This window comes from Microtus oregoni, unplaced genomic scaffold (assembly GCF_018167655.1).
Source record: "Microtus oregoni isolate MIOR12 unplaced genomic scaffold, Mior012 000000F_ref0000247, whole genome shotgun sequence".
Taxonomy (NCBI): domain Eukaryota; kingdom Metazoa; phylum Chordata; class Mammalia; order Rodentia; family Cricetidae; genus Microtus; species Microtus oregoni.
Window position 1 is genome coordinate 87,946,414 of NW_024543059.1, and position 13,339 is coordinate 87,959,752.

At 33.6% G+C, this 13,339-nt stretch overlaps 1 protein-coding gene across 3 annotated transcripts in view; it reads right to left on the reverse strand.

Moving 5' to 3' along the window:
* Col11a1 (collagen type XI alpha 1 chain) overlaps window positions 1-13,339 on the reverse strand; it is a 165,360-nt gene that overhangs the window by 9,758 nt on the left and 142,263 nt on the right. For all 3 annotated transcript variants that reach the window (XM_041650929.1, XM_041650914.1, XM_041650921.1), the window contains 9 exons: window positions 11,697-11,750; window positions 11,466-11,573; window positions 10,936-10,989; window positions 3,875-3,928; window positions 2,900-3,007; window positions 2,371-2,424; window positions 2,235-2,270; window positions 2,087-2,140; window positions 472-721 (listed from right to left, as the gene is read on the reverse strand). In XM_041650929.1, coding sequence (XP_041506863.1) covers window positions 472-721; window positions 2,087-2,140; window positions 2,235-2,270; window positions 2,371-2,424; window positions 2,900-3,007; window positions 3,875-3,928; window positions 10,936-10,989; window positions 11,466-11,573; window positions 11,697-11,750 — 772 coding nt within the window. The remainder of the gene's footprint in view (window positions 1-471; window positions 722-2,086; window positions 2,141-2,234; window positions 2,271-2,370; window positions 2,425-2,899; window positions 3,008-3,874; window positions 3,929-10,935; window positions 10,990-11,465; window positions 11,574-11,696; window positions 11,751-13,339) is intronic.

Consider the following 13,339-nt stretch of genomic DNA (forward strand, 5'->3'; position numbering starts at 1 on the left):
TTCAGCTGTTAAGCTACTTAATCTTATACATATTATTCTGATTAATGTACTAAACCATATTAGCATATCTGTAATAGTTAATATTAATGTAATCATTTTAACATAAGATTAGTCATTGACAAGCCTGTAAGTTAGAAATAAATAGAATGGCCTGAATATTTGTGCACATATAATATTATGCTGTGAGTCATTTACATGGCCAAATATATTTGTGCTAATGATGAGGATTCCAAAGTAATCTTAGCAAAGCTTAATGAAACATGATATTGTGGAGAATTATCCAGAGCAGTTCTTGGACTGCATGGTGTAAATAAGCTCCCCCCTCCCCCATCTACAAGGCTAAAAGTGATAGCTATTTGCTTTAGTTTTATTTAGAGACTATATTTATTCTATTAATAAAAATGAATATGCTAACAAGGCACTGGAGTGGCTGAGCAGCCCAGGGCATTCGCTGAGTTGTTATTGACATACCATCTGGGAAGTCGGGATGGCTAAGCTGCAGGTCTTTGCACGTTCGTGCTGGATTCGTCTGCGTGCCCATGGGAAACTTCATATGTTCAATGTCTTGTTTCAGAGAATTGAGGGAACCAAAGATTTCCTCCATTCCATCTGCATAGTCGAGAATATTATCGCCTGCATCGGCCTGAATGCTTTCCGTATGTCTTCTTGTTTTTTTGGGTGACAAAATAGGTAGTGGCTGAATGACTTCCCCAGGAGGACCCTGGAAGGGAATTCATATGAACATCAGTATTTCAGAAAAGAAATAATTCTGTGAATTTCAATAATTTACCACTTATTATATTCTTTTTAGAAGTTATTTGGGTTAGCTATCTGTAGCTAAACTGATCATATATACCATATGAAAAGATTATATATATATATGTTCTTTTATAAGAACTTTTTATAAGAATTTTTAAAAAGAATATAGTAGAGATACTGCGGTAGATACACAAATTGGATCATTGCTGGTACACTATCTGTAAACTAACACAGTTTGGAATTGTGCTAACATGTTACATAGGTTACTCTGTTATTTATTAAATTAGTCTTGATGTATATAGCATATCCAGAACTATGTATTAGAATTTCTGGGAATTTTTAACACTGTTACTCAGCTTTTTGGGTATCCAAATTTGTCTATTTTATTCAATAAAAACTGCTTCTGAAGTATTAAAAAATTTGCCCCATTATCATTTTCAAATATGAATATATGTACTACTTTGGAAGAAAATACCATCAACTTAAATTTACCCATTTGTAGGAGCAGAACCGCACCAGAGAGTTAATCTGTATCATTACTGGTTATATCGTGCCCTATGTATCTAAACATATAACATTTATGACCCCCAGGACAAAAATTCAGAATGAAATATTTCTTATAACTGGGATGACTGAAGATATGATTAAATACGATGAAGTCACTTGGGAGGCCTAGTGTGTCATGACTGATGTTCTGATTAAAAAAAGAAAATATGGTCACGGAAACATAAATGTAGACAAGGCTGAGAAACTAGGAAATGATGTCATGTATGCGCTTAGAAGTTCAAAATAGTTTCTACCCCTACAGTTTTCAGAGAAAGCCAAGCCTGTGACACTTTAAGGATTCCCAGCCTCCACAGTGACATTCTGCTGGTCTTCAGCCTAGAGGTCTGATTAAACCATTACACATACAGTTGGAGGAATTTCAACTAAAAGCAAACAAACAAAATCCCATAAAACAGAATATGATTTCTTAAATATAGGTCTACACGTTAGTTCTAAGGCTTTGGAAAATGTCACTGTTAATAAATGACGCTTACTTAGCTATTATGGTTTCATGATTTGCTATCACTATTTCCTATTGCAATAGAAAAAAAAAAAACATGAACCCTGTCTCGAAAAAAACCACAAAAAAAAAAAAACAAAAAAAAAAAAACATGAAACTTGACACACAGATGGATTACCTAAGTGGCCTAGTTGCATTTTCCTACAAAAATCAATATTTTGATAGAATTTGCTTTTCTCTTTGTCATGTAAGTCCAGAGAAACAATAGCCTGCATCCATATTCCTATTAATATAGTATATTTTTTGCTAATATATACTTACTGGAGGCCCAGGAGGTCCAGGCAGACCACTGTCGCCCTTCTGTCCAGTAGGTCCCTGTTAGAAAGAAAATAGGAAAGTCTATGAAGTGAGAGGAAAATTCAACAGGCTTCACTGAAATACTAATATGAAAATAAAAAAAAGCACTTACAGAAGATCCTTTGTTACCCTTCGGGCCAGCAGGACCCTAGAAAACACAAAGACAAGGCCACAGGTAAGAGTGTGGACTATAGATTGCACTGACATGCTTGTCATTTTACCTCATGTTTCCTTTCTCTTGAACTTACTGGTAATCCTGGGGCACCAGGAGGGCCAATGGGACCAGCAGGACCTGGGATGCCCTAGAGGGACAAACAGCATCAAATTTAATTAGATTCTCGTTTCATTTCATCTTCATGTTTGCCACATTGATTGCAAAACTCTGAACATTTAAAAACATGTAATAATGTTTTATTATGAATAAGTGAGACTCTTTGAGTGACAACCCATACTTGTTGCCATTCATTGTAATGCAGGGCTTTTCCATTATGTCTAAACTATGTGGACATACATACATTTAGGCATCCCTGCAGCTTTCAAAACAAGAAAAAGCCAACATGTAACATGGATTCCAGAACAGTTTGTACAAAGGTCTATGACATTGTATATTTTTTAAACTGAAATTTTATTTTTAATTTATTAAAATGTTTAAAAAATGAGCTAAAGCAGAATAGAGTAAGAGTGCCCTAAAGCATGCTGATAATTATGATGAAAATTGTGTAACTGTGCATCTATGTTTGTGCTGGTAAATAAAGTGGGAGAGCCGTCGGTACTCACCCCATCCCCTTTGGCTCCTGGAGAACCTTGAGTCCCAGGGAGACCTCTGTCACCTTTTTCCCCTTGTTCTCCCGGAGGACCAATCAATCCAATTAAACCAGGATGTCCCTATGGAGAAGAAAGACAATAAAGTTCAGTAATATAATAAGTAAGTTAGAGCCATGATTAAATTTTTGTCATCATAAAATATTTGATTATTAGATCCATAAAACATAATATTAAAGGAATGGAGGGAGTTTGGATAACACTTCTGTATGAAATTTGAAGTGTAAAACCTCCATCTAAGGACCATTTACTGCTTACAGGAAGAGCAGATTTATTGCTGATAAAAGAACTTTCTGAAAAAATAATAATAACCATTAGAACTTCATTTACAAAAAAATTTTGTAAAAATTCCAAATGAAGTGTTGGTATCATAAAAATCAGAGAACTCATTATTTTAATAAGCATCTCATTTAATATGAAATGTTTCCTATTCTTCGGGGACTGGTTTGTCTTTAAAAGAGTCCTAGAGATATAGAAAACATCCTAACTATACTAATTCCATTATACAAAGACTCATTTTTCTTATGTGGCAAAACACAATATAAAGTCTGGTAGAACATATTATTGCTTGAAAAAAAAACATTTCTGGCCTAAAACTTTACTTTCATGCTTACAATTCTAAAAATGGCCACAGCTATTCAGTCTATTTTTGGGGGGAGTTACTTAGCATCACCATATGCTCTCCCCAAACAGTGTCTAAAAGGGCTCATTACAAAGAGACAGCACTCATGCTGAAGCATTTCCCACTACTATCTGCAGATTTTCCTTCTCTAAATACACTTGAGAGTCTGAGAATTGTTATCTTTACGCATAATCAGAATGACAGCGGTAGAGTTTGAAAAGGCCTTTTAAGTGCCTTTGAGAATCTTATCACATCTGCTATTACTATTATAAAACCCTAATGACACTTTTTTTTCTTTTTACTCTTACCTTTTCTCCTTTGGAGCCAGGGTCACCTTTGAGACCAGGTAAACCAGGAGGTCCCTGAATAAAATAAATAAATAAATAAATAAATAAATAAATAAATAAATAAATGTATTGAGAATGAGTACTATGGTTTGAATGGGAAATGTCCCCAACAAGACCTTGTGTTTGATTCTCTTTCCCTTGGTGGTGTGCTTCTGGAAGGCTATAGAAATCTGACCTCAAGGCCTAGTGGCTGGCATAAAACTGTAGGGATCTCAACAGGGCTATAGGCTTCCAGAATAAGACCTCCTCTCTGCTTCCTGTTCAGCCTTTCTTATGTGAGCATACTGTCTCTGGCTCCTGCATTAGGGACAGTAGCTGGTCTCAGCACTATATCTTTACTTCCCTGGACCTTAGAGCAAAAGAAGAAAGAAAGAAAAAGAAAGAAAGGAAGGAAGGAAGGAAGGAAGGAAGGAAGGAAGGATGGAAGGAAGGAAACAACAAAACAAAATTTAAAAAAATCATTCTTTTTCTAATATCTAATTATTCTGCCAAGAATTGTGTCTCAATGTCAAAAAAAAAGCCTATGGATTAAAAATTTTGAGTTTTATGAACTCTGTATTTTACAGAATTCAGTAAAATTAATAATAACAGTGTTATTGCATTTCTCAGGATTATAGAGAAATTTGTGGTCTTAAAATATTATTAAGTTAATGAGTAATCATAATACTGATAATTTTGGTTAAATAAATGAAAATGAAATTTGAAATAAGATACAACTATATAGTTGCTCACCTGAGAAGAAAGCATAAATTATTAGTTATAATAACTGAAACAAAATGGATTTATATGATACGTGCACTTCATAAATATTTTGATAATAAGCCCTAATTTTAAAGATTACAATATTTTCAGTAAAATTTAAAAATAATTCAAGATTTTAATAATCAAATGATATTTGAAGACACAGAAAAGTCAGGAAAAACATTATATTGTGGTGTTTCCATAACAAGTATATTGGGATGACTCGGAATGTTAACTAATCCTGTAGAGAATTAAAAGACGACTTCTAGGATACTAACTTGAAATCATAAGAGGCTATAGGTAAGTCTCTAAATTCTTATTTCAAGTTCTGTTTATACTCTTTAAATATAAACTGATTTAATTGTGATCTCTGGAGAAAAAGATATATTAGATACTCCAAGATTCCAATATAATTTAATCCTACATCTTCAATATTCACAGCAATATTACTAAAGTAATTTTCACTTAACTTATTAGAATACACATGCATTTTAAATTCAGGAATCTGAAAGCCCAAAACATTCTTTTAGCCTATCTCATAGTACTTCTTCTCAGATTGGTGACAAAAACCGAGGAAAAGATGGCGTCACTCAGCCAGGGAATGCAATATAGATTCAAGACAGGCAAGGCAATTTAGCAAACCATTGAAGGTGAGTCTCAAAAAAAATGAACTAAATTAGATTTCAAAAATTTAAAGACAGAAATGGCTTCTGCATAGCAGACAGGGGAATGAGTGACAACATTCACTATAAGAATTTACTGAATAGAATTAAGGAATCAAAAGAAATGCTTAAACTTCTCAAATCTTAATTGAAAATCTTTACTTGTGAGCCAGAAATGGTTTTAGTAAATTGTAATATAGTGTTTTGACTGCAGCTATATTTTATAATATATGATACTTGACTATTTTCTTTGCCTCAAAAGTTTATTGTGATTAAAATTCTTGCAAACTAAAGACTCTAGGAAGATGAGTGAATGCATTGGGTTGGAAGGTCACAAGACCAACATATCAATTAGGATTCTCGATGATAAAGTCAGGAGGATCAGCATGCTTCAGCTTAGCTATAGATTATTCTAAGATTTACAAACTGCCAGAGTTTTGGAAATGATCACTGTAATACAATTCCTTTTATTAACAAAGAATCAGATATGACCTTACAAACTTGACAGGAAAATACAAGAAATTGCCCTAAAGTCTATAGACTTGACCCAACATTGTATTTTTCTTCAAATACAGAGCAAAGAAGACACACAAAAGGTAAGGTTTTCTTTATCAGTAAGTTAAGTGATTAGAGTTCATTCCTAGTCAATTATTGGAACCCACCCCACTTTTCTTTTCTTTCTTCTTTCTTTCTTTCTTTCTTTCTTTCTTTCTTTCTTTCTTTCTTTCTTTCTTTCTTTCTTTTTTTCCGAGACAGGGTTTCTCTGTAGCTTTGGTGCCTGTCCCGGAACTAGCTCTTGTAGATCAGGATGACCTCGAACTCCCAGAGATCCGCCTGCCTCTGCCTCCCGAGTGCTGGGATTAAAGGCGTGCACCACCACCGCCCGGCTCCCACCCCACTTTTCAAATGGTTTGTCAGAGAAGTACAAGCGACTCCCAAAATAATATAGCACCATTTTAAAATGACTTTACATGACTTTCCAGTAGCAATATTTAAAGAAATAATATACATGGGTAAGAGAATAATCAAATACTAATATATTTATCTTATGGCATCACAAGCATAAGTGACACTCTCAGTGTCAGAACAAAAATGTATGAAAGCATGAATAAGTAGTTCTAACAAAAAATAATTGCAGTTAAGAACCACACATTCGTATAAGTAACAGAAAACACTGAGAATCCTGGTTGAACATGATATATGCCAATTAAAAATCAGCATATTATCTACATATTGAAAATATGAACAGGGACTATATTTCTTGCTTCCTTATTATATACTCAATTTATCCAGGCACATAAGACAGTTTATAGAAATTCTTATATCAGAGGGAAAGCTGAGTTGCACACTCATGTGGCATCCACAGCTCAGCTGCTGTTACAGACACACATGTGTCTTACACCCCCAAGTTTATTCACAATATTTAAAAATAACTATATATCAATGTTAACATGATGAAAGAGGACTCTAGCTTTAAAACTGCCTGAATAAATATCAAAACACAATGCAAACATTATCACAACTTTCTTACTCCATCATAACCGTAAGGGGAAATGCTAGCAATTCTAATTGTTAATTATTGAGAAGAAATGTACTAAACATGGTTTGAGTGTTAACTCTATTTTTAGGCTCTTTTTTTAAAAAATAGATACTGCTCATAAAGGTGTTTAGATGTAAAGGATGTTATTCTAAGTAAGATCATAAAAATTTACAAACCATGCTGGATATGATGCTGTTAATCTAAACCAGTCTTATGTTTTCAGTGACTACAAACAAATTTAGTGATGTCATGACAGTGGAGACAGTTCAAGGTCTCTCTCTTTGTATAGAAGAGACCAAAAACTTCAACTCTGCATATAAAAAAATATGTTTTAAATTTTCATGTTGGTATTTACTCTTCAGAATATTATAAATGGGGAGCCCTTGGGGAGATATATAATTCATAAGCTATAAAGAGTAAAGGAAAACAGCAACCATGCATTCATAAATGTCCGAAATACACACAGGAACACTCCCCCCTGAATTATGCCCTGTGAAGCATCTGCCTTGAACTACAACTCACAACTATAGAGCACTGGGTTTTAAGAAAACTCTACACTCCAAACTTGACTAAGAGGATAATAGTAAGAAGTAGTACTTAAATATGCAAAATATCAAATATCTTAACATTTAAACACATTTAATATGATAGAATGTTATGTATTACAACCCCCGTTACATAGTTTATGTGGAACATTAAAGAAAAATTTAAACTATAATTTAATAACCCTAAATTTTGTTTAGGTTTGTATGTTTAAAAATTGACTCTGTCAGGTATTCATCATTTTCCAAAAAGAAGATATTAATGATATTAAAATTAACAAAAAATTTAAAATTGAGTAGTTTTCCATGGAAAGTAGTAGGTAATTAATATAAAAGAATATGGGACAAATATTTTAAAATTACTACAACCTTAATTATGCTTGCAAACATCAAATGCATGCTTTTTAAATTACTCAACATTGTTAACTATGATCTTAGAGAGGACCTCTGAAATTATTCAACATTCTCTGTCTTCTAAGACATGCCCATTTAAGGTTTCTTGATTGCTCAAAAAGTAATTCTACTTACAAAACAACGCAGGCTCATCACTGACTTTTCAGTTTAATGTTAAATTCATATGTGCTATGTATTTATTTTGAATTCTTTGGAGAAACTCTGTGTTGGTGTGTTGATATCTATATTTATAGATAGATAGATAGATAGATAGATAGATAGATAGATAGATAATAGATGATAGATAGATAGATAGATAGATAGATAGATAGATAGATAGATAGAATATATAGAGATTTAAGTTACATGTGATCAAAAAAACTAACTTTACTAGCTGGGCATGAGTCACTTCTGAAATATAGTACCTGAGGTCTGAGGCAAGGACGCAAATTAAAGCTAGCCTGTGCTACACAGTGACACAAAGGCCAACCTAGTCTATATAACGAGATTACCCCTTTTCAAAATGAAGGTAAATAAACAGGTTTGTTTCTGGTTTTATTTTAAGAGAACAAAGTGAGAATGCTCTCTAATAAGATCTAAAGTCAAATATAAGAAGTTATAGGCACTGTCAAGAAGCAGAAAAAAAGACTTTATATGGAGGTAGTTGCAGAGATCTATCTACAGTCTTGGATGTGAGCGTGAATTTCTTCTTTTCGCAATAAAAAAAAATTAGGAATATGTAACTAGGAGAAAAACTAGGAGGAATAAAGAATTACCTATAAAAATTTCAAGTAGATTAATTTTTAAATTCATTGTAAACCTGTCTGAACTTTCAAATATTTTAGTCTCACCTCCCACATTTATCCTCACACAAGCCTCTCTACTTTCTTAGCAACTGGAAGCAAACATACAGGTGACCTGGGAATGACATCCTCTGCTGGCCTCTGTCACAGAACTCACCAAGCTACGTTCTAGCTGCTCTAAAAATAATCTCATTTGCCTGGTCAGCAACGTCTAATCCAGATTATTGGATACATATAAATGTGAATTTAGGGACCATTTAGCCACACTCACTCCAAATACAACACTGTAAAAATACAATATTTAGAAATACGTATAATTATTTCCTTTATTTGATAATTCTTTACTCAGTGGTATTACTACCCATTAGTTATGTAAGTGTTTCACAAAGAGCTCATTTTAAAAACATAAGAACCTATTAGGCGGGAAATATCACCTCTATTAACTTTAATTAAACTTAATATCATTTTATGGGATAGGATCAGATGCCCTTACTATTCTCCCTTTGAAACTGCCGAGGTTGGAGAAGGAGCATGGATCCTAATGTCATCCTCCAAGCACATAGGACTGCTAATTTCTTTAACTAATGTGCTTGATTTGAAAGTGGGTGAATTTAACCTGTATCCAAAATAATACCTCACTCAAATTAAAACATGCTACTTCTAAAATGAATCTTGCTTAGCTGAGTAGAAATGTTCATTATACATAGCATTCTGCAGATACCTCCTCTACCTCCCCTCTTCTCGTGAGGACTAAATAGCATTTTCCAGATATCAGATTGATTAAAACTATGAATATATATATGTATATATATATGTATGTATATATATATATATATACACATATACATCATAATATTCCCAAATGAAACCAGCAGCCGTGTTGGGCCATCCTAATGCTTACCATTGCACTTTCCAAAAATGATTTGAGATGTTCATCCTTCTTATACTGTAAACTCACATTTACTTAAGCATTAGAAACACAAATTTTGTAGACTTTAATCAGCTGGTGTGTCTGATGGTTTTATTTTTAACATTAGCTAAAGGAAATCTCCAGCAAGGTGCTTTTATTTCATCTGCTGAAAGGTCAGAATGCTTATTGGAAAATCTAACATTACAAGAAAAAAAAAACAGGCAAATTTTAGGTGATATTTAGGTAAAGCATTGTGCTACCAGAATCTGAATCTGCAGTGAGGACTTTACCACATTAAAGGAGAATATTTCCTAAATAGCTGTGCAGATCTGGAGCTGACCCAGCTTCGCCCAGGGCTTAATTTCTATGAAACTCAGATTATGTATGGAGTACATAACTAGTAAACTCCTGCATCAAATCAATTAAAGACTCGACAACATTTATCTAGTTACTAAATAAGTAATCTAACTTCTGAAGTGCAATTTTCAAAAGATCTTAACACATGATTTTTATTGAGACTGTGTTAGAACTTGTGATTTTCTTAATGAAAGGAATAGTCGAATATGTCCTGAATGATTAGAATATGGTTCCACTTTTGATGCTTGCTGACTATGTGTATATTCTAAGTAAAAACTATGTTTAGGACAATGGGAATGTAAATAAAATTCAAGTTACTTTAAGAAAGGATTTGGTTATTTAAAGTAAAATGTATCACACTCCCTTATTGCTATCAGTATTATTTACTTTTTTGATTAATACTTTATAGTTATGTAAAAATCAATGTTTAAAAACCTTTGCCAATTGAAGCAATTTATAAATGAACGTGACCAGGCAAACAATGATTCTGAAGGACAAGTTTTCGTTCTCATGTCATGCCCATATTGTATCAAGGATAACTTTGGACCCTAAGACACTGTCTGAGTCCTGCATGCTTTGCTGCATTTATTAAGCATGCTGCTTGCACATGAAATTCATGGTCCAATTACATCATAAAAATAATCACATGACTTTTTAGAGCTCAGCATAATGTCCTGTTTCTGAACCTATTTATCTCAAAAGGAAAACCATCTATTTGGGCAGCTACCAACTTCGTGTGCGGACATTTCTTCATAAGTGAAGACCCAGAAAAGAAGTTTAATCACATGCACTTTGAGGAACTGTCTGCGCTGAAAAAATCCCTGGCTGGAACATAATTAACATTTTCTTCTGAGAAGAAAAGACATTTCTTCTTCTAACAGGTATGAGGAAGGAATATTCTTTGGGCCAAGTGGTATACTTTGCATGCTGTTAGCAGTATTGTTTTTCTCCTTGAATGTGCAATATTCCTTCTTAAAAAGTACAAACCTCTTTATAAAACACCACTCACAAATTCTAGCCTACAAAAAAATTTATTTTGGGAATTCTCTATAAATAAAGAAAAATGACACTCACCAGAGGACCAGGGGGTCCATCTTGGCCAGCAGCACCAGGGAGTCCTTGTTCTCCCTACATAAAAGAAAATGAAATTTTGTTTGCTAAACAAGACAATATCTATTATTTTTAAATGTTGGACAAACAGAAAGAAAAGAATTGGCATCCATAAATTGTACCACCTTAAACACACACAAATACTGTAAGGTTGTTTATATTCTCTTTACCTGTACATGTATATACACTCATGCATACATGTATACATACTTATATAAACACATAAACATATGCAGAGATATATGTACAAAATATTTCATCACTATGACATTAGAATTTAGTTCTCTTCTGCTTTATTAAAACAAATGAAATACTTAAATATTTTAGATGGATTCTTAAGTTATTCAAATTTTCATTTAATAACTTCTATAGAAATACTGGATTTCTTTAAAGCACACTAAGTTATGAAGCAGAAACATTAAAAGCATTTTGATTCAAAGATATTGAAATTTAAAGTTATTTTTATAGCAGTCCCTCTTAGGACAGATGCTCACCACAGGACCAGGGATGCCTCGAAGGCCTTCTGCACCAGGCTTTCCAGAAGGACCCTGAGGTCCAACAGGGCCAGTTTTCCCAGGAGGTCCTTCAGCACCAGCTTCTCCCTGTTTGAAAATGAAACATGTGGGCACATTATTAACGTTAAAGCACATGATACCATTTACTGTGTGGAAATAGATGCCTTTCGGTGCATAAACAGCCTAACTTATCTCTTCTTCACGTCTTACCTTAGCACCTTTTTCTCCTTGCCTTCCTTCTGAACCCGGAGCCCCTGGAGGACCCTGTAAATAGAAAATTGTATTTAGAGATATAGTATCTTAAAAGAAATAATGCTGAGCAACTATATGAAAATGCAGGAACTGCTGATAGACTATTAAGGTATAGTTACATCTTACTTCTCTATTTAAAACATGATTCTGAAATTTAACACTAATTTCATGTAAAAATTGCTGTTTAGATCATTTAAGATAAATCAACTAATAAAGTCCAGATCGTTACATAACATCAACAAAGACTGTACAAACCCAACTTTTCCACAATGCTGATGAAGAGTGGGGTGTAGCAGTGCATGAAAGCAGAGGCAGGTGGATTGCTGTGAGTTTTAGGCAAGTCTGGGCTACAGAATGCGTTCCAGGTTATCCAGGGCTACACAGTGACATCAAGTCTCAGAAAAAAAATGCCAATAAAAAATACTGACATTGAATGAAAATGCTAGAGGTTATTTGCTATTTTGAATTTTCAGAGTTCCTTGAATATATTGAAGTTATTTGCATTTTTATATTTAAGGATGTTTCAGAGGTGGCTCAATCTAAGAACACCTAAATACTCAAACTTTCTAGAATCATGCACCAGCTAAAGAAGACTAACATGTACAATAATAAAGCTCAAAAATCTGAGGAGTTTCATTCTTATGGGAAGATTTAATTCACAAACATGTAAGATTAAAAATAATTTGATTTTTAAAACTCTAGCCTAGAGATAAAAAAGATTATACTCAAAATATCATAGAAAAAGGCATATGTAAAGAGAGATTTAGTAAGGAACTAATGATCTCTAAGTAATTTTTTCAGTGATCACATTTAACATTATTGACAGAGATTAGATATGGAGGTTGGACAGCGTAGATACAATGGTGACATTTTGTGATACATGAAGATAATATTTTGTTTTGCTTTAGATGGTATTTCAGTATTTTACTGTGAATGCAGGCTCATCTTCCATGTTATTTCTCAATATTATATTTATCAAATTAAATAAATATCATTCACTTCTTCAAACTCTAGTTCCAGGAACTCATTTTAAATGTGATAGCCAAGGAAGACTTTTAAATCACTTATTTTTCCAATAGCATGACTGCAACCACACTTAGTAATAAAATTCGTGGTGCCTCAAAATAATTGTATAAATTCTGTGAACTGTTCCTTAAGGTGGTAGCAATATGCTGAGTTGTAAGAGATACTTTAACTACAGGCTTTTGGTGTGCTCATGTGGTTTTCTTTTCGACAGGGAGAAGCAGATCCTGAGGGACCTCCTCCAGTGGATCTGTTTATTCGGCAGTATTTGCATCGAGCACAATCTTTATTTTTTTCCTACCATTACAACATTGAGGCAGAAACTGTATTGTTACCCTAGTCAGTAGAATATATATTTTAAAAACATCACAATAACAAGTATTTAGAGAAATGCAATAATCAAATTCACCTGAGCAGCAGTTCTCTCTCTCTCCTCCTGTCACTCCTTTCTCTATCCCTCCTTCTGGTGCTCTCCCTTTGCTGTTCTACTATCATCTTTTTCTCATGATACCTCCCTCGATTGTGGTTTGCTCATAAAGGCTATAGGTGATGTGGTAAGAAGTCCTTTCCTTATTCTA